The following is a 22406-nucleotide window of genomic DNA, read 5'->3' on the forward strand; positions in this document are numbered from 1 at the left end:
CTCCAGTGATGCTTGTGTGGAATTTGCACATTCTTCCTGTGTCTATGTGGGTTTCCTCCGTGCTTTCATTTCCTCTCACCACCCAATTGACCTTTGTGTGTGGATAAGTGGTAGAATCTAGGAGAGTTGATGAAAATGTGGGGAGAATTTGGGGCTTAATGTAGGATTGGTGTAAATGGGTAGTTGACGGTCGGATTGAATGTCCTGTTTCTGTGCAGTATCTCTCTATGACTCTGAGTTTACTATTTTCCAAAAATACTAACTATAATTTTTACCAGATTTGTACAATAAGTCAAGCAGGATTTTGAGGAATGCAGTGAGCTCATTTGGCACCTCAAGCCATTGGGCTCTTGACAGAGATGAAATTTGGAAAATAACATTGAACCCTGTTCTCCATGTAAACATGTTGTTTTACATGTGAATATAGTTAATCATCTGTTATTGCTTAATTCTGTACCTCTTGTTAATAGATTTTTTTAAACAGAACTCTCCTCCTGTCTCACTTTAGGTTGAACAGAGTAGCCTGTCAACCATTCAGAATGCAAGAACATTTGTTTAAAATGTACCTTCTGAGTTGTTATTTAACACTGTTCTTTTGATGAAGAAACAGTTCAGCCATGCTTGATTTTTAGATCAGCAGGCACCAATCTAATTGGTATATTAGACCAACTGGTCCTTATTATAGTGTGCAGTTTACCTTTTGATTATCTTCCTTGCATTTTTATTTTACCCTTGCTAGAATTAAGATGCAAGTTTAACTATTTACATAGCTGATTTCTTAGTAATTTCTGCTCTTGTGGAGAGCAGTGCATAACACAGACGAGGAATTTCTGGAACAGGAAATATTCTGATGGAGAAGTATATTTCCTTTGATAGGCATTGGTAGGAATCTAGATGTAGTATTTCCAGTTGCTTAAAATCCCTGCAACTGATTTTGTTTAGATCCGAGGAAGCGTGGAGTTGAAATACTAGAACTGGTTATCATTTCCAAAATGTGCTAGTAATTACCATGCATGCATGATTACTTTGCGATTGTACATTGAACAGTCTATGATATTTTCCTCTGATCCAAATATATGAATGGCCAAGATGCAATCCCCAGAATTTCTTCACAAATATCTATAATAATTTTCCATCAGAAATAGTTAAAATGTTCAGAAAGATTTGTTAGCCTCCTTCATGCTTAGGTTATTAACTAACCTGAACACTGAAAAGGGGGCCACGTATTCAAAAATATTTGATGTGAGTTCCAAAGGAATATTGAAGTTGAAATTGTGTTTTGATAGTTCTTTCAAATACACAAATTGACTGAAATAAGACATTGCACTTTAAGTGAATCCTCAATGATAAATAAAATGATTGAAGCTGTGAAAAAGTTTTGACTCTCATAATACAAGGCAGAAATTCAATGACTTTATGCAAAACGATTATCATGACCCTTAAAAGAAATGCATTTGGAAATGATAATCACCACTGTACTGCAACTACAAAATGGAGAATTTGGAATGTAAATTCATCATCCCAGATGAGCTCCTCCTTTGTTTACTGAATTTTTTTCAGTAATTAGAATCTGCAGTCTAGCCAAGATGTAGATGAAAGTGAAGTAGAGGTGTATGGCTGTTTCTATGCTCTCCTTCCAATTCCCTCCAACTTCAAGAATATGACTGCTAGACGTACATTTTTATCCATTTTATTCCCAAGTGAAACCCTAATATGACATTTGACCAAAGAGCTCTTTGAGTGATTGGTTGCCCAGCTTCCATTTAGAGCAGAGGTTTTCAACCTGTGGTCCGTGGACACCTGGGGGTCCGCGAGCAAACCAAGAAAAAAATGGAAAAGCGACCTGTTACAATGACATAGCTTGCTTGCTCCAGTTTTCCACTATTCAGGAAATCGGCCATATCTATTCTATCTGTTATAGACAACAATCTTAGAGACTTAGACGGTGTTCCCTTCTGGTAAGCTGCCGCTTAATATTCGATTTGTGTAGCTAGAGTAGTCAGTAGTGTTCACCACTCACTACTATTCTGTTGTGCACTGTAGTGTTAGCGAGACTGAATGACGTTGTTGGTGTGCCTTAATAATATTGCTTACTTACCGTGCATTTACGCCACAGTGACGTCACTGTTAAGCGAAAAGTGCGCAAGCGTGTAAATTTTAAATTAGTTTTGATAATTTTGTTTATCAGTAATAGTAATTAAACTGTCCAGCGTGTATTGCTGAGTGTGGAGAACTTTCTGAAGAGAAAAGCTAACCAGAAACCGGAAGATTCTGATGACGAAAGAGAAAACAGCGCAAGTATGATCCAGAATACATTTCATATGGTTTCATCGCAGTGGGGACAAATGCGGACCAACCTCTCTGTGTTGTGTGTTTGCAAACACTGTCCAACGATGCAATGAAACCAGCGAAATTGAAGCGCCATTAAACAACGGTGCATCCAGATATTGCCAATAAGCCGAAGGAATATTTTGAGTGGCAAAAGGAGCTGTACCTCAAGCAGAAAGGCAAAATGACAGCCTGCGCCACTGTAAATGAGAAGGCTCTTCGCGCATCATATTTGGTAGCATTACGAATAGCACGCTCCAGAAAGCCTCACAATTGGAGAAGAGCTTATACTGCCTGCAGCAGTGGATATGTGCAAAGTTGTACTGGGAAAAGAATCCAGTCAAAAGCTGAAAGCCATTCCACTGATAACACAGTAAGCAGAAGAATTGGCGATATGGCGGAAGATATACAGAGCCAGCTGATAGCCCGTCTTCATCAAGTCAGATTTGCGATTCAGCTCGATGAAAGTACTGATGTTGCCAGTGCTGTGCAGTTGTTGGTTTATGTTTGATATTGTTGGGAAGGAGAGGCTTGGGAAGACTTTTTGTTTTGCAAGGCGCTCCCAGGGCGTACAACTGGTGAAGAACTTTACCGTGTGCTTGACACTTTTTTGTACAATCGGCATTGGTGTGGACACAGTGTATTGGAGTATGCACGGATGGTGCTGCCGCAATGATGGGACGGAAGTCGGGTCTAGTCGCATGAGTGAAAGAGGTAGCTCCACATTGTAACAGCAACCCACTGCATGATTCATCATGAGGCTTTGGCTGCAAAGGATATGGATGAAAATCTTGTGGATGTGTTTTCCACGTGCATTAAAATCGTTAACTTTATCAAAGCCAGGCCGCTCAATCATCATTTGTTTGAAAACATATGCCCTGAAGTGGAAGCCGAGCATAAGCATTTGTTGCTACATACAGAAGTCAGATGGCTGTCACGAGGCCACGTTGTGCAGCGTGTATATGAATTGCGAGATGAACTGCTCATTTTTCTAAATGAGCATAACGGATCATTGGCACAGTTCTTGACAGATGAGATGTGGGTTGACAGATTAGCTTATCTTGCAGATATTTTCAACATTTTGAGCAGCTTAAATCTATCATGGCAAGGACCTGGCTCAAATGTTCTGAAAACGCATGACAAAATCAATGCCTTCCAGAAAAAACACCGTATCTGGAAGGGAAGATGCGAGTATGTTTGCGTTGCTGGCTGACTTTCTGACAGTGAACGAGACTAAGACAGAGGTCATTGCGAGCACCATTTTGAACCATATTCAACAGCTGTCACATTATTTCCATGAGTATTTCGGCAACGATGACAAGGGCATGTTTGATTGGATTCGAAATCCGTTTGAATGTATGCTTACTGATTTAACTGGACGTGGACAAGAAGAATTGGGTGAACTGTCATCTGACAGGACTTCGCGCTTGCAGTTCAACCGAATGTCACTGTTGTCGTTCTGGACAGCACGTTCCCAGGAGTATCCACTGCTGTCCGGCAAAGCCGTTAGTGTTCTGTTACCATTTGCAACCACTTACTTGTGCGAAATAGCATTTTCTGCTGTCACTTCCATGAAAACCAAATACAAATCAAGACTGAATATTGAGGAAGACATACGCGTATGTTTGTCGCACATACCACCACGTCTGGACAAACTCTGCAGTGCAAAACAGGCATAACCTTCACATTGAACTGAACACAAAGGTACCGCTGGTAATTATTGGTGATTGAAATAGTCACTATTTCAATAGGGCCTATGTGCAGTAATTTAAGTGTTGTATGCATGAATTATCGATTGTTTGATTTTATGGGCTTTGGGGGTCCGCCATCTAACAAGGACATGTTCTGTGGGTCCGCAGCATGAAAAAGGTTGAAAACCATTGATTTAGAGCATGCTACTAAGTAGTGCAGAGGTTCCATGGATATAATGGGCCCCTTTCTTAAACAATGCTTAATTGCTTGAGGTCTTCTTAAATCTGATAACTATATGAGGTGGTGCTACCAGGCTATAAACATCATTACTTTTAAGTCTAATTGACAGTAGTATGATAAATTGCAAAAACCCAACAGAATTGCACTTATCATTGTTTTCATTTGACTGGCAATGATGCTAGTTATGGGCTAAACAAACCAGAAGTTACACGAAAGTATTTATCTCCTTAAGTGATGATCATCACCATTTCATAACTCCTTTTATTTATCTTTGCATGAGGGTATTATAAATGGCATGAAATAGAAAATGTCAGAGTACTTCCAGTTTTGCAGAGAGATTCAAAAAATCTAGAATTGTACTCCAGTGTAGTGAAGATGAATATCAGAAAAAACTGCATGTGCTATAAATCTGAAATTAAAAAAGAAAATGCTGGGAACACTCAGTAGACAAAACAGCAAGTACAGATAGACAAATAGAGTTAACATTTCGGGTCAAAGACCCTTCATCAGGATTGAAGATTTGTCAGAAAAATCCAAAAGTTAAGTGGATTTAGATGGAGTGTGCAAATGAGAAAATGCTTCTGTGCACATAGTTTTCCACAGCAAGTTTTAATCAGGAAAGTAGTGGTAAGGAGAGAGAGAGAGCTGAGTGGCATGGTTTCGTGACAACAACCTTTCCCTCAATGTCAGCAAAACAAAAGAACTGGTCATTGACTTCAGGAAGGGCGGCAGTCCACATGCACCTGTTTACATCAATGATGCTGAGCTCAAGAGGGTTGAGAGCTTCAGGTTCCTAGAAATGAACATCACCAATAGCCTGTCCCGGTCCAACCACGTAGACGCCATGGCCAAGAAAGCTCACCAGCGCCTCTACTTCCTCAGGATGCTAAAGAAATTTGGCATGTTCCCATCGACCACAACAATTTTTATTGATGCATGATGGAAAGCATCCTATCTGGATGCGTCACGGCTTGGTATGGCAACTGCTCTGCCCGTGACTGCAAGAAACTGCAGAGAGTTGTGGATGCAGCTCAGCACATCATGGAAACCAGCCTCCCCTCCATGGACTCTGTCTCTACTTCTCAATACCTTGGTAAAGCAGCCAGCATAATCAATGACTCCACCCACCCTGGATGTTCTCTCTTCTCCCCCCTCCTGTCATGCAGAAGATGCAAAAGCCTAAAAGCACGTATCACCAAGCTCAAGGACAGCTTTTATCCTGCTGTTGTAAGACGATTGAATGGTTTCCTTGTATGATGAGATGGACTCTTGACCTCTCAATCTACCTCGTTTTGACCTTTCACCCTTATTGTCTACCTGCACTGCACTTTCTCTGTGGCTGTTACATTTTACTCTGCACTCTGTTATTGTTTTACCTTGTACCACCTTGATGCACTGTGTAATGAACAGTATGCAAGACCAGTTTTTCACTGTATCTTGGTACATGTGACAATAATAAACCAATTCCAATTCATTAGGGGGCTGGGAGAAAATTAGTAGTTTTAAAATTATAATTGAATAAATACACGAAAATTTGTCTGGGAATAAGACTAACTAGATGGCTTTTCTGACACAGGGTTGAATAGCTTTGAGATGATGGGGTGGTTTCTGGTGATATTGTCCCACTCCTGTGCTGCTTCATATTTATTTTACCTTTAGGAAATTCTGTGATCCTCTGTGAATGAACTTTGTTTTAGTCTCATATGCTGGTAGAATCTGAATTAACACCATAAAAGTTTACATACTTTTCCCAGTGAAGGACTGGTCAAAGTGTTCCAACTGCCATTTGCTGCTAATGGTTTGGTAATAAGAGTTAAATTGTATCGTACAGGCCATCTCTGAGTTACGACCGCCCTACTCATGGACATCTCTACATACAAATGAATTCCCATATTATTATTAAATTCTGAAGACTTGACATTTTTACACGCGTTCGTTCCTACCAACAGCAGAACTTGGTTTCTCTTTTCTCCCTCCCTCTCATCTTTCAGTAATTGTTCTTATCAGTCTTGTGTTCTTTTGATACCATTCATTACAATACAGAGGAGGTATACTAACCATATCAAGTGTTTTTTTTTGTATTTCTCGGCTTATAGACATCTGTAAAAACTGAACTTGTTCATTACTAAGGCATGGCCTATAATACTCCCATTGTAAATATGCCCGTTATGGCAAAGATTGCTTAACCATTTCTGATTACTGTGTTTAAGTATACTTATTCCTCTTAATTATGGATGCATATTTTTTAGTATTTTGATCATGTGGTGCTACATGTAATGATGCTTCCATGTTATCGAGAGGAGGTTTCTGAGGTGTCTTCCACATTTCACGTCCTATATTCTAGTGGATCGATGAATCATTAGCCACACGTGCTGGTGAATGGAGTTAAATTGAAACCCTATACCTGTACCTTTTCAGATTATCCCCTGCCTATTACGCCCATCGGATCATCCAGTACCTGTCACGTAGGGACAGTATTCGACAACGCTCGATGCGATACCAGCCGAACCGAATGCGTGCCAGTTTGGAAAATCCAGCGAGCAGCCCGGCCCAGCCCATTGATGGTGCTGATATGGATTTTGATGATTTTGAGTAAGTACAGATTGAGCTTTTCTCAGATGGCATCGGCATGGCTGCAGTGGTGACCTCCAGCAGCAACTGCTGGTTGTGGTTACCAGGTGGGGCTTTACTACCATAGTGGTTAAAAGCAACACGTATCCAAGGTCTTCCGCTTTCCCTCTCTTTTCCTTTCATTGAATGTCCTCATTGGCTGAACTGTGGAATGCCACTGATGTCAGAATCACATGGAAGTTTAAAATGTCTTGTTTTTACCCTTGGGATGAATGAATACATCCATTAAGTTGGGTGAGAAAATGAGGCAAAAGTATAGGTGTTTTCTGGCTTTATAATTTCACGAAAACATTTGGCATCAAGTTCTCTAATCTATTTTATTTTCATTGGGCTTGTACAAATCATATTAATGGTTGTACAATATTTATTATAATTACAGCTCAAATTCTTGTTTAGCCATAAGACGCTTTGGGATATTTAGAAAAGCACATGAAAGGCAGTAAAATAAATCTATTGTTGTCTCTCAAATCTTGACAGTTGCAACTCTGTGTAAGTGATCTGCATAATTCTCTAGATACTTTCCCAAATTTTTAGGAACTTAACTGTAGTAATGCCAAGGTTTTCTTTATTAAATTTGTAGACAAAGTTCCTTTTATTCTTATTTTAATTTTTTTTCAACTATATTTAAGAAGCATGATCCAAGTCTCTTGTTTACAGTTCTCTTCTGTTTATGTTATGTAGAGGTATCTTGTGTGAAACTTGCAAGAATATTTGGTGATTTCAAATCCATTCACTGAAATGTCGATCCTTCATACTTTCCTTAGCATTTTAATAATAGACAAAATCTTAAAGAATAATTTGGAAAGTATCACCTCTACCAGTTGGTGGTTAGGGCATCTCTGATTTCAGTGATCATGTATTTTATTTGACTGTGCCTATGAGCTTGTGTCACCATTACTTTTGAGGCGTAATATTTTGTTCATTATCAGGGGAGCATTTTTTCCCCAATACCCTTTCAGTGCAGTTGTACTTTGTTTTGTGCATTTGAAAGTAGAGAAGGAGTTAGTAATTGTTCTGGTGAAATCCATGGCTTATGTTACTCAGAAATTAATAAATTATATTTTTTCCACTCTACTATTTCTGCCAGCTGTAGAGGAATGCTCACTTTTGTCCCATGCCTCCTGCTTTACGTGATTCCAACATGATGTCTTCATCAATATGGCAATGTTTTACCAGGGATATTCCAGGCTGGAATTCAATGAAAGCCCTTCTGTTTGTTTGCAGAACTACACATGATGCTACAGCTTTACCAATTGCTTGACTGCAATTATAAGCACAAATAAGAACATAAGTCAATGTTTCAGAGTTAGAGCTTCAGATCATCTTCAGAATAAACTCTTTTCCCCTCTCTTCATAGGTGCTGCTTGACCTGTATATTTGGAACATTTCTCTTTCAGTTTGGTTTTTAATCATGAACTGAGACCTGATCTGATGGTGTGTTTTTTTTTCTGACCTGCTTTCTGTGCCATTGGCTGTACAGGCATTCTCTGGTTCCTGAGTTGTGATCAGCTAACTGACCACATTCTGATTAAACTTGGGACATCTCATCTTAGTGTTGAATTTTCACATCCGACGGCGCATTTATCCACTGATCCATTGACGGAGGTGTATATTTCATTCAGAACTTAGTGTACTATGACTGAGTCGTTCTGTGTGTAATCCACACAAGGTACTTCTCACATTGGCAGCAAGTATAAATGGGTGGCTGCCAATCACATTATAATCGGAGTAGATTTTCTGGAAATCCTGCAGCGTAAAATAGAAATCATTTGTTGGAATAAAAAGCTATAATGAATATTCAAACTTTACTTTGGCTTATCAGTGTCACCTAGGCTTTCAAGAGTAGATAATACAGCTTGTGTATCAAAGGAGACCGTAGAATATTTGTTTTCGTACTCATCCATTATAATAGCTTGTCTCTAATTTTTTCCTAACCAAAGTTAGTAATGTCCACTAAAGCCAAAGGTGAGGAGATGTGGAACATGTAAAATCTTAATTAATGAGGTAAGTAACTGAAGTTTTTCACCACAAGCTTGATTCAATGCCTACTTTATAATCCACATCTTGCTTGAAACGATGCCTTTTGAAGCTTCAAATTTACTCCATCTTATGGTACGGTACCTACCTAATCGTGTGCCTGTCATCATCCTGCAGATATTCTTCTCCAGTTTGGAGCACAGTTAATCAAGAAGAAAAGGGATAAATTTGCAAAATTGTCACAGTCTTCAAATTGTGTTTAAAGTCCTTATCTCTCGTCAGGAAAGGTAGCTGTGATCTGTTAACAAAGGACTGTCGATAGACCACAGCAATTATTGGCATTGAGTAATTGTTATTGGTTTTGACCCTTTAAAAGATTGCAGTTGTCAGGGATGAAGTTTAGGTGGGTTGGCATATTTCTGATTTTTAAGACGAGAACTTAGTTGGCAGGAAATGCAATTCAAATGGACATAGTTTTATAATTAAATGTAAAGCATCTTGGATATATTGACAAGAGTTCAGCTGAAATGTGATAGGGCATAATGGCACATCATTGGTCTACCAAGACTAAATATAGTTGGCTTAGGTCACCACTATCTGTAACCATAGACATGCTTATTGTTCTTTTTGCTTAATAAGTAGGATATTCTGCCAGCCAAAAATCTTTAACATTGTTCAAAAATGACTCCTATGCAGATATAGCTAGTAATTTACAAAGCTATCAGAATGTCATTGTTTATTGATGGGGAATTAAATGCTAAAGTACAGAGGTTATGTTTGAATTATGTAGGGTTTAATGAGATCTCAATGAAGTATTATATTGAGTCTCCTTATTTAAGGAAAGGTGTTAATGCAGAACCATCAGGTTAGAGAGGATTGACAAGCCTGATAGCCATTGTAAGAAGTTGACATGTGAGAGAAGTTTGCTGATCAACAGTCCTGTCCTTTTAAGCTGTCTACCTTCTGAAGCAAAATGCCTGAAACTCTGGTAGGTGAGCCTGTAACTGCATGTTGACAGGTTGGATGAATAGTTAGAATAGGTGATTCTGTACCACGCCATGCATATATGGGGGGGGAAAATAGGCAAAGGACAGACTTAAGAGAGCTATAAGGACAGAAGGGGAAAGTGAAAGAGAGGCTAATATTTTGTTTTGGAGCAGCTCCAGCAATAATTAAAAAAAAATGTGATCTCTTGCATCAGTGGCAGGTAAATTGTTTGCCAGTAATGAAGATATCAGGCTGTTTTTATTCCCCTTGTGTTGAGTAGACAAACTTTTTTTCCTGGTGTTTTGTGGGCATCTCTAGGCTAGTACCCATCTTCATGTGAGCTAGTGTCCAAGGCCTTTCGTGTATTTGAATGTTGAGCCTCAAGGTGAAGCACAATTTACCTGCCAAAGTTTTTGACTTTTTTATGGGGGGGGAAAGGAACTGGCTGCTCACTTTGTATATGAAGAAAGTGAATGCAGATGGCAAAGCCATTTGGAGTATGAATACACTGTTGAAGCTTTCTGATAGGGTCATTAATCATTTACACTGTAATATTGTCATGTAACATGAATTACTTTTTGGGAATGCATTTTGTAAGTGCGTAGTCTGTGAGAATTGTAACATGTTGGTTAAAATTTATATTCAGTGTAGTTTACTAAAAGGTTATGTTAAGTTCCTGATAAAGTAATAAGTTTATAAATGCAATCTGCACGAGTAGTAGCATTATTCATCCCTTACACAATGTAGAAGAGCAGAATACCCAATGAAGGATGAAGGGGTATTTATGGATGGGAAAATAAGTAAACCGATGGGAGCCTTAACCAGCTTAAATGGCAAAATATTAAATTTAGTAGGATTTGAGCTATTTAGTATAAAGCATGATTTCTTTATATTCAGTGCGACCATGAGGATGTTTCTCACATTGTGACCTTATTTCACTTGTTACTTGCTGTAACAAGAAAGAACTGCAGCCATCTTCTTAATCTCATCCTTGCAGATCTACTTGTAACAAATGCATCTATCCATGATAGAAAGGGTGACCACGGCAAGTCCCATCTTTATGCCAAGGATGTTAACCATTGTTTTTTTGCAGCCCTACCATGTTAAATGCAAATGATTTGGAATGGAACTGGCAACTCAAAACTGGATACGACGTGGTACCATGGGTTATCAGCAGCTACGGAATTTACTCCACTGCAAACTGTAAACCCGTGGCTTGACATCACCCTCACTGTACCAGTACTTTCAAGGCAGAATACCATCCCCTGTCCAATGAGGAGAGTGAAACAACGTGCCAGGAGAAGCACAAGGTGTCCCTAAAAATGAGCTGTTAACCTGGAAACCTGCAGTCCAGCAGTTTTTCCAAGTTGTGCAAGCTAAACGGCAAGAGCAGCATGCAATAAACATTGATTATAGAGGTTCCAGGCTTGTGGGTAACTGCAGTGCTTTTTGTAGATGGTGGACACTGCAGTTATCCATAACCAGTGATGAAGGGAGTGAATGGTTAGAGTTCCCAACCAAGTCATCTGCTTTGACCCAGATGTTGTTGAGCTTCTTTAGGTGTTGTTGTCATCCAGGCCGTTGGAACTTATTCCATCACAATTCTGTTTTGTTCCTCGTGGATCCTGGGTCTCTGGAAATGATTTGCTCATCAGAACATACTTGGTTTCTGACCTTCTGTTATATTTGTATGTCTGGTCCAGCAGGTCCTAGTGAAACTCCAACTGATTGGTGAACAAGTGATAGAAATGGTGAACACAAATCCTGTCTTTATGCGAAGGATGCTTGCCTTCTCATCACTTTCTCTCAACCTTGACCTTTTGACAGTGCATTTGGGTTGAATGATTGGCTGCAAAGGGCCAATTACAAGGAGTTAATTGAAGATCGAAAACAAAGTGATTTAGGATGGGGTGTGTTAATGGTATTAACAAAGTTCAGTGAGGACAGATGGAATACCTTTAGGTTATTCTACTCGATAATGATAAGAGAAATGGTAAAGGAATTAAATACTTTCCAAGTGTATTTACAGTAGACACGTACAAAATCTGCCAGCTATATTAGAGAATCAAGTAAAAATATGAAAGTTAATATCAGTCAAAAAATAGTACTAAAGATGTTGATGAGTTTGAAAGCTGATAAATCCCAGTGACTCAAAGATTTGTATCCTAGAGTTTTGAAAGAGGTTGCCGTAGAGATGATCGATGCTCTGGTTATCATCTTCCAAGGCTCTGTAGATCCTAGAATTGTCCATTTGGATTGGAGAGTAGCAATGTGATCCCACTCTTTCGGAAAGGAGGCAGAGGAAGGACTGGGAAACCTTTGAGCCGGATGTCAGTGGATGTGGTCTGTTTGGACTTTAGCAAGGCTTCGGTCAGTGGTCATGCAGGAGGTTGACAGCAAGTCAATTGGAATTGGGGGTAATATTACTGACATGAATGGAGGGGAAGCAAAGAATGATAAACAAATTGTTCTTAGGTTGTCAGGCGGTGACCAGTGGAAAAAGCCTAGGATCATGGGCCCCAGCTATTCCTAGGACCAAGAGGCACAAAATGAAGAGTAGGGCATTTGGGCTGAGATGAGGAGAAACTTCTTCACTTAAAGGGTGGCAAACCTTTGGAATTATCTACCCTGGAAGGCTGTGGAGGCTCGATTGCTGTGTTCATTCAAAACACAGATGGATAGATTTCTGGACATTTAAATGAATCAAGGGACTTTATGCTGGAAAATAGCACCAAGGTAGAAGCTCAGCCATGACTTCAGTAAATGGCAGGGCAGTCTCAGGCCAATTTCTAATGTTTATACTAGTTGATTCTGTCCTATTTCCAGTGTTTTATTAGTGCAGCAGAAGGGTTAGAAATGAGATGACCATAAAACCCAAACAATGGCAAGGGGTTCTTGGTTATGAATCAAGAATCATAGAAATGGGCCTTTGAGGGTTACCTGTGATTTGTGTTAATCCCATTTGCCCATATTAGGCCCATATCCTTCTACTCGTTTCCTATCCAAGTATCTGTCCAAATACCTTTTGAGACATAGTATCTGCCTGCACGACCTCTTCAGGTAACTCATTCCAGATATTCACCACCTCCTTCGGGCGGGGTGGAGAACGCGCTATCAAAATAGTTAGGATCCTGGAAATGGCAGATCAATCAAAAAGAGATGGCATATCAAGTGAGTATTTCCTGGAAACATTCACATGAAAAACATCAATATCATACCTTCCACCACAGAAAGATGACTATGATGGTAAATCAGACTTTTGATCTGCTGTACCTCCACTTCATTCACTCACCTTTGATCAAGATCCTATGACACCCAAAATCTCAAAGAAAGTGATATTTGAAGTGGATATTGGGAAGCACTGCAAGGATATAATTATTATCCATCTAAATACTTAGGAGACCAAAGAGATTGCCTTTGATCCCTCCTATATATTTTGTCACAAGCCATTGCCTGTAATCTGCTTGCTTTTGAACCAGACAATTCAATTAGAAAGCTTCCAACTCCATGACCACCAAGGCAAGCTATTTTCAGCTTTACAGCAGTGTCCAAATTCACCCCGTTTCAGTCCACTTTCTGCTGAAACACACAATTGTGCCTTTGCTATCACTAGCCTCAACTCATCCAAAGCTTTTCTAGCTACCCTTCATAAACTTGATGGCATCCAAAATTCGACTGCCTCGGTTGTACTGTCCCACTCACTTATTGTACTTGTGTTCACTCATTATATTGGCTTCAGAATGCCTTAATTTAAAAAAATTGTCGATTTTGATTTCAAGTGCTTCTCTGTAATCTCTTCCAGCTCCTCAACTTTCCCAAATTGTCTGCACTCTCCCCATTCTGGCCTCTTGCCCATGACTAGCTTTATTTGCAACGATAGTGATAGCCTAGGCTCTGAAATTCTTTCCTCAAACCTTCAGATCTCCTACCTCTTTTAAGCTAATTAAGATGAAACCTGCCCCTGTGGCCATGCTTTTGATCTAGTGGCTAATGTGAATCATTATCAAATTTTGATTGATAATGCTCTTGTGAAATGAATGGTATTATATTGACATTTCTTAAAAAAAAATCTTCCACAAGTGTTCCAATTTTGTTTAAATGTTGCTGTACTGTTTGGCTCAGTGGATGGCTCAAGTAAATTGGAAAAGGAATTTACTGAGGAAACAGTTAAATGGTGCTCGATTAGGAGGGTGCACTGAATGGAGTGCTTAATGTATTTATGTGGGGGCTTCTTCACTTTCTGATCCATTTTAAGTATTTGGCTTGAAATTTGATACAATCTGGCCTGAGGAGGACAAGTTCTGGAAAGCAGTTAAGGAACTTTAAAAGGAACTGGCCTTTGTTGTTCAGGAGATAACATTATGGCAACCTTAGTTCAACAGCAATAAGAGCAAAGGTTTACAAATATAAAGCAAAGGAGGATTTGACCATGTGTCCCCTCAGCACCCTTCTGCTGCTCAATAAGATCAAGACTGATCTGATCCTTGCCTCATGTCAGCTTTCTAGCCTAGTACCTGTCGCACTTAACTCCCTTGTCTGAAAATCTGTTTATCTCGGTCATGAATATATTTAGTGGATCCTCTGCAATTCTCTTTGGGGGAGATTTCCAAAGGTTAACAATTATTTGCGAGAGTAAGCTCCACCTTAAATGGTGATCCTCTGCTCTGCAACTCTGCCCAGATACCCCCATAATTCTCTCAACTTCCACCTTGTTGAGGCCTCTCGGTTGTTTCGATAAGATCATTCGATAAGATTGTTTTGATAAGATCATTTCTCATTCTTCTGAAGTCCAATGTGTAGAGGCTCGGGCTGCTCAGTCATTATTCATAAAACAATCCCTTCATCCCAGGAATCAATCCAGTGAACATTCTTTGAACTGCCACCAATGCGCTCGTATTAGTCCTCAAATAAAGAGACTAAAATTGTACACAGTGATCCAGGTGTGGCATTGCCAGTACCATGTATAATTGTAACAAGACTTCCTTGCAAACCCACTGATGCCCACAGCTACCTCAATTACAGCTCCTCCCAGCCTGTCTCTTGCAAAGATGCTATCCCTTTTTCTCAATTTCTCCACCTCCACCACATCTGCTCCCATGATGACGCTTTCCACTCCAAGACATCAGAGATGTCCAACTTTTCTAACCGGGGCTTCCCCCCAGCTGTGATCGAGAGAGCTCGCACCCGTATCTCTGCTATCTCCTGCACCTCTGATCTCACCCCCACCCCTCCCAGACAATTTCATCCCACCAGCCTACCTATTCAACACACCATTCTTCACTACTGCAGCCATCTCCAATGGGACCCCACCACCAAGCATATCTTCCCCTCCCCACCCCTTTTCTGCCTTTCGCAGGGACCGCTCTCTCCATGACTCCCTTGTTCACTCCTCCCCACCCATCCCGCTCTCACCCCAGCAACTTTCCGCTGCCCCTGCCATAGGTGCAACACCTGACCCTACACCACTTCCAGGGACCCAAACAGTCCTTTCAGGTGAGACAGAGATTCACCTGCACCTCCCTTAATATCGTCTACTACATTTGGTGCTCCAAGCGTGGCTCCTCTACATTGGTGAGACCAAACGCAGACTAGGTGACTGTTTTGCACAACACCTGCAGTCCGTCAGTAACCGCAACCTGCATCTCCCCATTGCCAGTCACTTCAACTCCCCCTCCCGCAATATCACTGATATGACAGTCCTCGGCCTCCTCCACTGTCAGGAGAATTTCAAGCACAAACTGGAGGAACAGCACCTCATTTTCTGTCTTGGAACCTTGCAGCCTAACGGCATGAACATTGAATTCTCCCACTTTAGGTAATCCCCCCCACCATGCTGCTTCTCCTCTTCCCTTTCCTAGCCTTTTCTTCCTCTCTCTTCTTACCTTTGACCCATCCCCCGGTGGATCTGCTCTCCCCTCCTCCCCCGCACCTGCCTATCACTGTCTTTTACCTGCATCTACCTATCACCACCTTGTGCCCACCCCACCTCCCCTCTTTTGTCCATCTATCACTGCTCTGCTTTTCCTTCCTATATATCGGGCTTCCCCTTTTTTTCTAGCTTCGGTCCTGAAGAAGGGTCCTGACCCGATACGTTGACCGCTTGCTTTTCTTCACGGATGCTGCCTGGCCTGCTGAGTTCCTCCAGCATCATCATGTTTTTCATGTAGATTCCAGCATCTGCAGTCCTTTGTTTCTCTTCCTTACTTTTGTATCCATTCACCATTGCAATTAAGATAAAAATACATGGGGTGGGGGGAGGCTGGGGGACATGCTCGAGTAGATTTTGTGTTTGCAAAACTTGCCAAAATGTGATTTTTGTTTTTTGCTGTCATTAACTGGTAGCAGCTTATGGAGAACACTTTGCTGTTAATGGCAGAAATCCAGAAGCTGTTAACCTTTGCATGAGGTCCAAGTAAACCTTGAAGAGCTTATTAAACTATAATTAGTTTGTAACAAAATCTTCAATACTAAAATTTAGGCGATGGAGAGGGTTTATAATCACCATAGATAAACGGTAATGATTTTAATTTTTTTCTTGAGTGATATTACATCATCTAGGACTCTACATATCAAATTTTATTTTTGAGCTCTGTAAGCTTTGCGCTGTTTGGTTTGCTGCTGAAGATTCTCCAATATGCCAGAGGAAGTGGTTGAGGCAGGTCCAATAGTATCATTTAAGAAGCACTTGGGTAGGTACGTGGAGGGGCAGGGCTTGGAGAGATATGGGCTGAATGAAGGAAATTGGGACTAGCTGGGTGGGTACTGGTTGTTGGGTCGAAGGGCCTGTATCCATGCTATGATTCCATGACAGACTGCTTCATCAGCTTGCTGATATTGCCATGACTCCATGGATCAGTTGAGCTCATGTCTGACAGCATCTAAATCAGAAAAAGGGAATTCCATGTCAAAGAGATGGCTCGAGCTTTATAGGAAGTGTTCTTCGTTGTTCTACCATTGATGGTAAAATTCAAACCAAAACAGTGCACGTGCATTTGTTCCTGTGTCAGTGCTCAGTTTTCATTTAGCTACTTAATCTTTTCCCTTTTCCTTACCCTATCCTTGCCTTAAACCCATTCTTTGGTATATTTTCATTTCAAATACTTGATCAATAGTCTTCGAAACGATAATCAGAAAAAACTGCAGATGCTGAAAATCCAAACCAAAAACAGAAAATGCAAGAACACCCAGCAGGTCAGATGGCATCTGTGGTAAGAGAAACTGAGCTGACGCCTTGGGTCCAAGGTTTTTCATCCAAAAATATTGTTGGACCTAGGCCATTTGTTTTGCTCTCTTTCCAGGGATGCAGCCTGGCCTGCCAGATGTTTCCCGTATTTTTCTGTTTTTGTCTTTGAAATTAAGTTGCGTCAAGCTCAGTAGATGCTTTTTAAGTGTTCCCTGTTCTAATGGTCTGACATCAGGATGTATAAACTATCTTTTGTACACTTCATGCTTCTTCACTACCACCTCCTCCCACCCCCCACCCCCCCCAATTTTCTTTGGAGTTTCATGGAAACTATCATTGTTTCACACGATACATCACAACTTTTTGAAAACTTGATCCCTATTAAAGTTGAGCATAATTTTAACATATGCTTACGTGGACAACATTAGATCTCTCACCTCTCGCTCTGTGCCCCATTTTAATAGCTTCCACCTTCATCTGCATTTCACTTTCCTCAGAATCTGTTTCTTTAATGGCACAACTAATAGAGCTGTTGCCTTACAGCACTAGAGACCCAGGTTCACTCCCAACCTTGCTGCTGTCTGTGTGGAGTTTATGCATTCTCTTTGTGACCATATGGGTTTCCTCCAGATGTTGCGATTTTCTCTCTCCTCCCCCCCCACGTTTCAGAGACATGCAGTTTGGGAGGTAAATTGGTCATTGTAAATTTGCACTTGTAGTTGAGTGGTAGAATCTGGGGAGAATTAATGTGAATGTGGGGAGAATAAAAATGGCATTAATGTAGGATTAGTGTAAATGGGTGGTTTATGGTCGGCATGGATTAAGTGAACTAAGGGCCTGTTTCCATTTTACATCTGTCTATGACGCTATACATTTTGTCAACGTTGAATTTTGTGTGCTCTCTGCTGAGATATACAAGCTCATGGTGTGACAAATTTTTCTTTTTAATTTACTAACCTTTTCTTTCTAATTTACTAACCATTTCTTATCCAGCAACTTTAATATCTCTGGTGTCTATGTTGATATAATTAATGTAAATGGACACCAAAAGCCTTTCTATTTGTATATGTGCATATTTGATGTATTATTGTTTTACTCTAGTTTTCTGTACCCTTGCTTTTTTTTAAATCCATGTAGCTATATTCCCTAGTTCCAAATGTTTTGATTCTCTTAACGCATTTCTTGTATAATGAAAAGATGTCGTACAAACTGGCTAATGCATTTTCGAAATCACATGGTAGTTAAAATTATCTGCACCGATGTGCATTTGATTTTAATTTAGAAAAAATGTAACTGTGCATCTTGGTAAATAATTTACATTTTCTTGTGAGGCTCTCTGGTTAGTGATTATGTCTTCTGCTTGCACTTAGATGCAGATTTCTTTATTCACCTCCATTCTCTTGGCTTAAATTTTCTTCTCATTAACATGGTGATCTTGCTGGGAAGGCACTTTGCTTTGGGTGGTGTGTCAAGACTACAAGGCCAAAATTGGGAAGTGGCTATTATAATTGACTGCCAACTGCATTTTTTAAAATTCCAATAATGTTTGGCTAATTTACCCCTTTAAACCTTTTTGACAAAAGACTAAAGACAAAGGCAAAAGACAATGCATTACTAGTTGAATTTTTGATGAATTATCCCTTTGGGTTAATTTCGAAGTGTTGTCTATTAATGGTTCAAGGGAACTAAAACACCTAACACTTTACCTATTTTAGATCACAATCATTTTATTAATTACCCATCCCTAACTTATCTTGAGAAGGTATTGGTGAGCCACTTTCTTGAACTCATGGTGCTGTTGGGGAAAACGTTCCAGGATTTAGAACCAGTGATGAAAAAGGAATGCTGATGTTTTTCAAGTCAGGACAGTGTCCAATTTGGGAATCTGCAAGTGGGGTTCCAATATACCTAAATCCCTTGTCCTTCTCAGTGGTGGAGGTCACGGGTCTGGGAGTGCTGTTGATTAACCTAAGTGAGTAATTGTAGCTGTTGTGCACAGTCATTGTGCATCAGCAGTGTAGACAATGAATGTTTAGGGTGTTGGATAGGGTGCATTTCAAGCAGGCTGTTTTGTCCTGGATGGTGTTCAATTTCTTTAATATTGTTACAGCTGCACTCATCCAGTTGTGGAGAGTATTTTGACACACTTGTAGATGGTGGAAAAGCTATGTGATATCAGGCTGTCCATATCAGGACAGCCTTTAACTTGCTCTTGTAGTTGCTGTATTTGTGAAGCTTGTTCAGTTCAGATTTTGGTCATTACTAACTTCCCCAGGATATTGACAATTGGGGAATTGGTGATGCCAAGACTAGGTGGTCAAACCCTTTCATTGGAGATGGTCATTGCTGAGCACATCTTTTGGGTGAATGTTACTTGCCATTTATCGGCCTAAGTATTGCTGAATCATTTGCTGAGGAGCTGTGAATTGAACATAGTGTAATTGTCATCAGACGTCTCTACTTCTGACCCTATGATGGAAGGAAGGTTATGGTAGAAGTGGCTGAAGAGGGTTGGGCTTAGGACACTGCTCTACAGATTTTCTCCAGTGATGTTCAGTGACTGGGATGGATTTCCAACAGCCATAACCATGGTCCTTTTTGTGAGATATGACTCCAACCATTGGATCTATTTCATGGCCATTGAGTTCAGTTTTACAAGGGCTCCTTCTTGATGCCATGTTCAGTTAGCTGCTGCCTTTTCATTTCCTTCCTCATTTCTGGAATTTAGCTCTCAGCCTCTGGCAGTTAAGTTGTCCTGCCAAAATACAAATTGGACATTGAATAGCAGGTTATTGGTGAATAAGTCCCACTTGATAGCACTATTGATGACACCTTCAATCACTTTGCTGATGGTTATGAGTTGGAATCTATTTGAATAGGACATACCCTGGCAATTTTTCCTGAAGGTTGGGTAGATGTCAGTATTGTAAGAGTACTGGAATGTCTCGATTAGAGGCATAGCTGGGCTGGAGCATAGGCCTTTTGTACTACAATTGGGATGTTGCTCAATCCCATAGGCTTTGGAATGAATCAGATTGGCTGCGGGCTTCTACGTTGATCTTAGAAAGCATCCGAGTTGGATCATCCTCTCAGCACCTTCATCCTGAGTTATCAGAGGATAGAATGTGCAAGTGCCATTGTTTGTTGGGTGAGTTTTAAAATAAATAATTGAGTTTTGTAGAAGACATTTCTCTGGACATGTACACTTTTCATATAATTGGAAAGGTTCAGTCAGATCTGGCAATAGTATGGTATGGTGAGGTATGAACTGACCAGACTGACAGTACTGGCTAAAAGGTGTTAGGTTAAATGTGATGAATTGCAACCTATTCCTGAAATGAGATTCTTTGATTTGGTGCTAATTTAGGCAATCTGTCATTATGAAATCAGATATTCAAATAAATCTAATCACAATGCAAGATGACGAGAGAGGTCTTTGTGGAAATGGCTTACTGCCAGAAAGTGAGAAATACATGGTTAAGAAAGCAATATAATGTTAGCAGTACAGTTGTGCTGATTAAAATGAAAATCTCTGCAGTAAATTTATTCTAGAAAGCAACTTTATAAAAAAGAGCTGTTTTTGCATATAAAAATGTCTGTTCTTTGACTGCTTTAAGTCAGCAATTTTAACGTACAAACTGTTGCTAGTAGATGTACAGGTAATTGCTGTAATCACAAGACGATTTGGGTTTGTGTTGTTTCTTGCATGCTATCACTTCATGTTAAATAATCTACATCACCAAATAATCCTCCCAAACCACTCTTTTAGTCATTGACTACCCAAAATGACTGCAGATCTTGCTCACATTAATAGCGGCTGCACTCCAAATTATCACATTCTGAATATTTGAGGTGATTCTCACCTTGGTTTCACATGGATGAAATGTGAATGGAAGTGTTACTTGAATTAGAAGAGGTATGCTAGTTCTGTTTCACTTTGGTGTTACAGAGTAACACAACTTGTTACTTCATTGCTCTCTTGTAGTTGTGAAAGTAATATATTTAAAAAAAAAATGCAGATAGGACTTGTCTCAATGTGTAACAAATAGAAATATGTATGTTTTATTGCATTCCTATATTATTTCACTGTAAGAAAATAGCAGGCCACATTTTGAGGTTGATGGGTTAAGACCAAGTTTTACAATTCATCCTTCAAACAGTAAGTGGTATTTTGTAGGTCAATGTTCTACACTGTGGTCATAGGATGCTATTAAAGCTTATTGAGTAATTTAATCTACTGCACAGGAAAGACTGTCTTTGGGTTGGATTTTTTTCACTCTGCAATCACGTAAGATGTATTGACCAATTATTCTTGAGGTTCCTGGAGCCTATATTTGTTTCATGTTGAGAAAAATGGTAGACTTTATTTGCTTGTTAATGTTTCTTTTCCTTCAGTTTAGTAATCTGTTTTATTCTGTGAGCTTGCTAAATAAAATCATTTTCATGGAATTTACCAAGAAGGACGTGGAAGGTAGTAAGTTCAGGGACAGTACCTTGATGGTCTGGAGCATGATGGTATTAAGAAGGGAGAGGAGTTGGATATTATGGAATGCATAAGGGTTGATGAATTCCCAGGGCCAGATGAGATCTGGGTCAGGATGCTATGGAGTAAGGGAGGAGATGGCTAGGGCTCTGATGGGGATTTTGCACCTTTGTTAGCCACAGGTGAGGTACCTGAAGACTGGAGAGTAGCTAACGCTGTTCCTTTTATTTAAGAAGGGCAGCAGGGATAAGGCGGGTAACTACAGGCCGGTGAATGCTACTTCAGTTGTAGCAAAATTATTGGGGAAAATTCTTAGTGGTAGGATTTATGAATATTTGGAATTGCAGGGGCTGGTCAAGGATAGTCAGCATGACTCTGTGGGAGGGAAATCCCACCTCGTTAACTTGATCGAGTTTTTTTTTTGACCAAGTAACTCAGATTGATGAAGGCAGAATTGTAGATGTTGTCTATTTGGACCTAAGTAAGTCATTTCACAAAATTCCACATGGTAGGCTGGTCCGGTGTGATGATAGAGCGTACCCGCTCTAGAGTCCTCGTCCTAAACCTAAGCTCAGACCATAAGTCTTATAGGTGTTTGTCAGTATCCTTGCTTTAGGGAGATTATACTGTATCAACCTGTAGTTCAAAGACTAATTTACTTAACTAGAGTCTCTTTTCTAAAGAGGTTTAGCTTTCAATAATAACTATTTTGAGCAGTGAGTTCCCCCCTCCCAACCAAGGAGGAGATACTTCCAGCTAACAAAACTGATTAAACACTGTTATTTTATTCAAATGGGGCACATTTATTTGAGGAATAAATTCTAAACACAAGTACAATTCTTACAAATGAGAGAAACATACCAGTGAGTTGCAGACGAACAACTT

The 22406-nt window shown here is 40.0% G+C and overlaps 1 protein-coding gene across 7 annotated transcripts in view; it reads left to right on the forward strand.

The window, feature by feature from the left end:
• Positions 1–22406, forward strand: part of LOC127577845 (activating molecule in BECN1-regulated autophagy protein 1-like) — a 340012-nt gene that overhangs the window by 111200 nt on the left and 206406 nt on the right. For 5 of the 7 annotated variants that reach the window (XM_052029452.1, XM_052029455.1, XM_052029453.1 and 2 more), the window contains one exon: positions 6679–6852. The exons of the other annotated variants lie outside the window; for them this stretch is intronic. In XM_052029452.1, the coding sequence (XP_051885412.1) occupies positions 6679–6852 (174 nt within the window). The remainder of the gene's footprint in view (positions 1–6678; positions 6853–22406) is intronic. 7 annotated transcript variants of the gene reach the window in all.

Source organism: Pristis pectinata, chromosome 14, assembly GCF_009764475.1.
Source record: "Pristis pectinata isolate sPriPec2 chromosome 14, sPriPec2.1.pri, whole genome shotgun sequence".
Lineage (NCBI taxonomy): Eukaryota > Metazoa > Chordata > Chondrichthyes > Rhinopristiformes > Pristidae > Pristis > Pristis pectinata.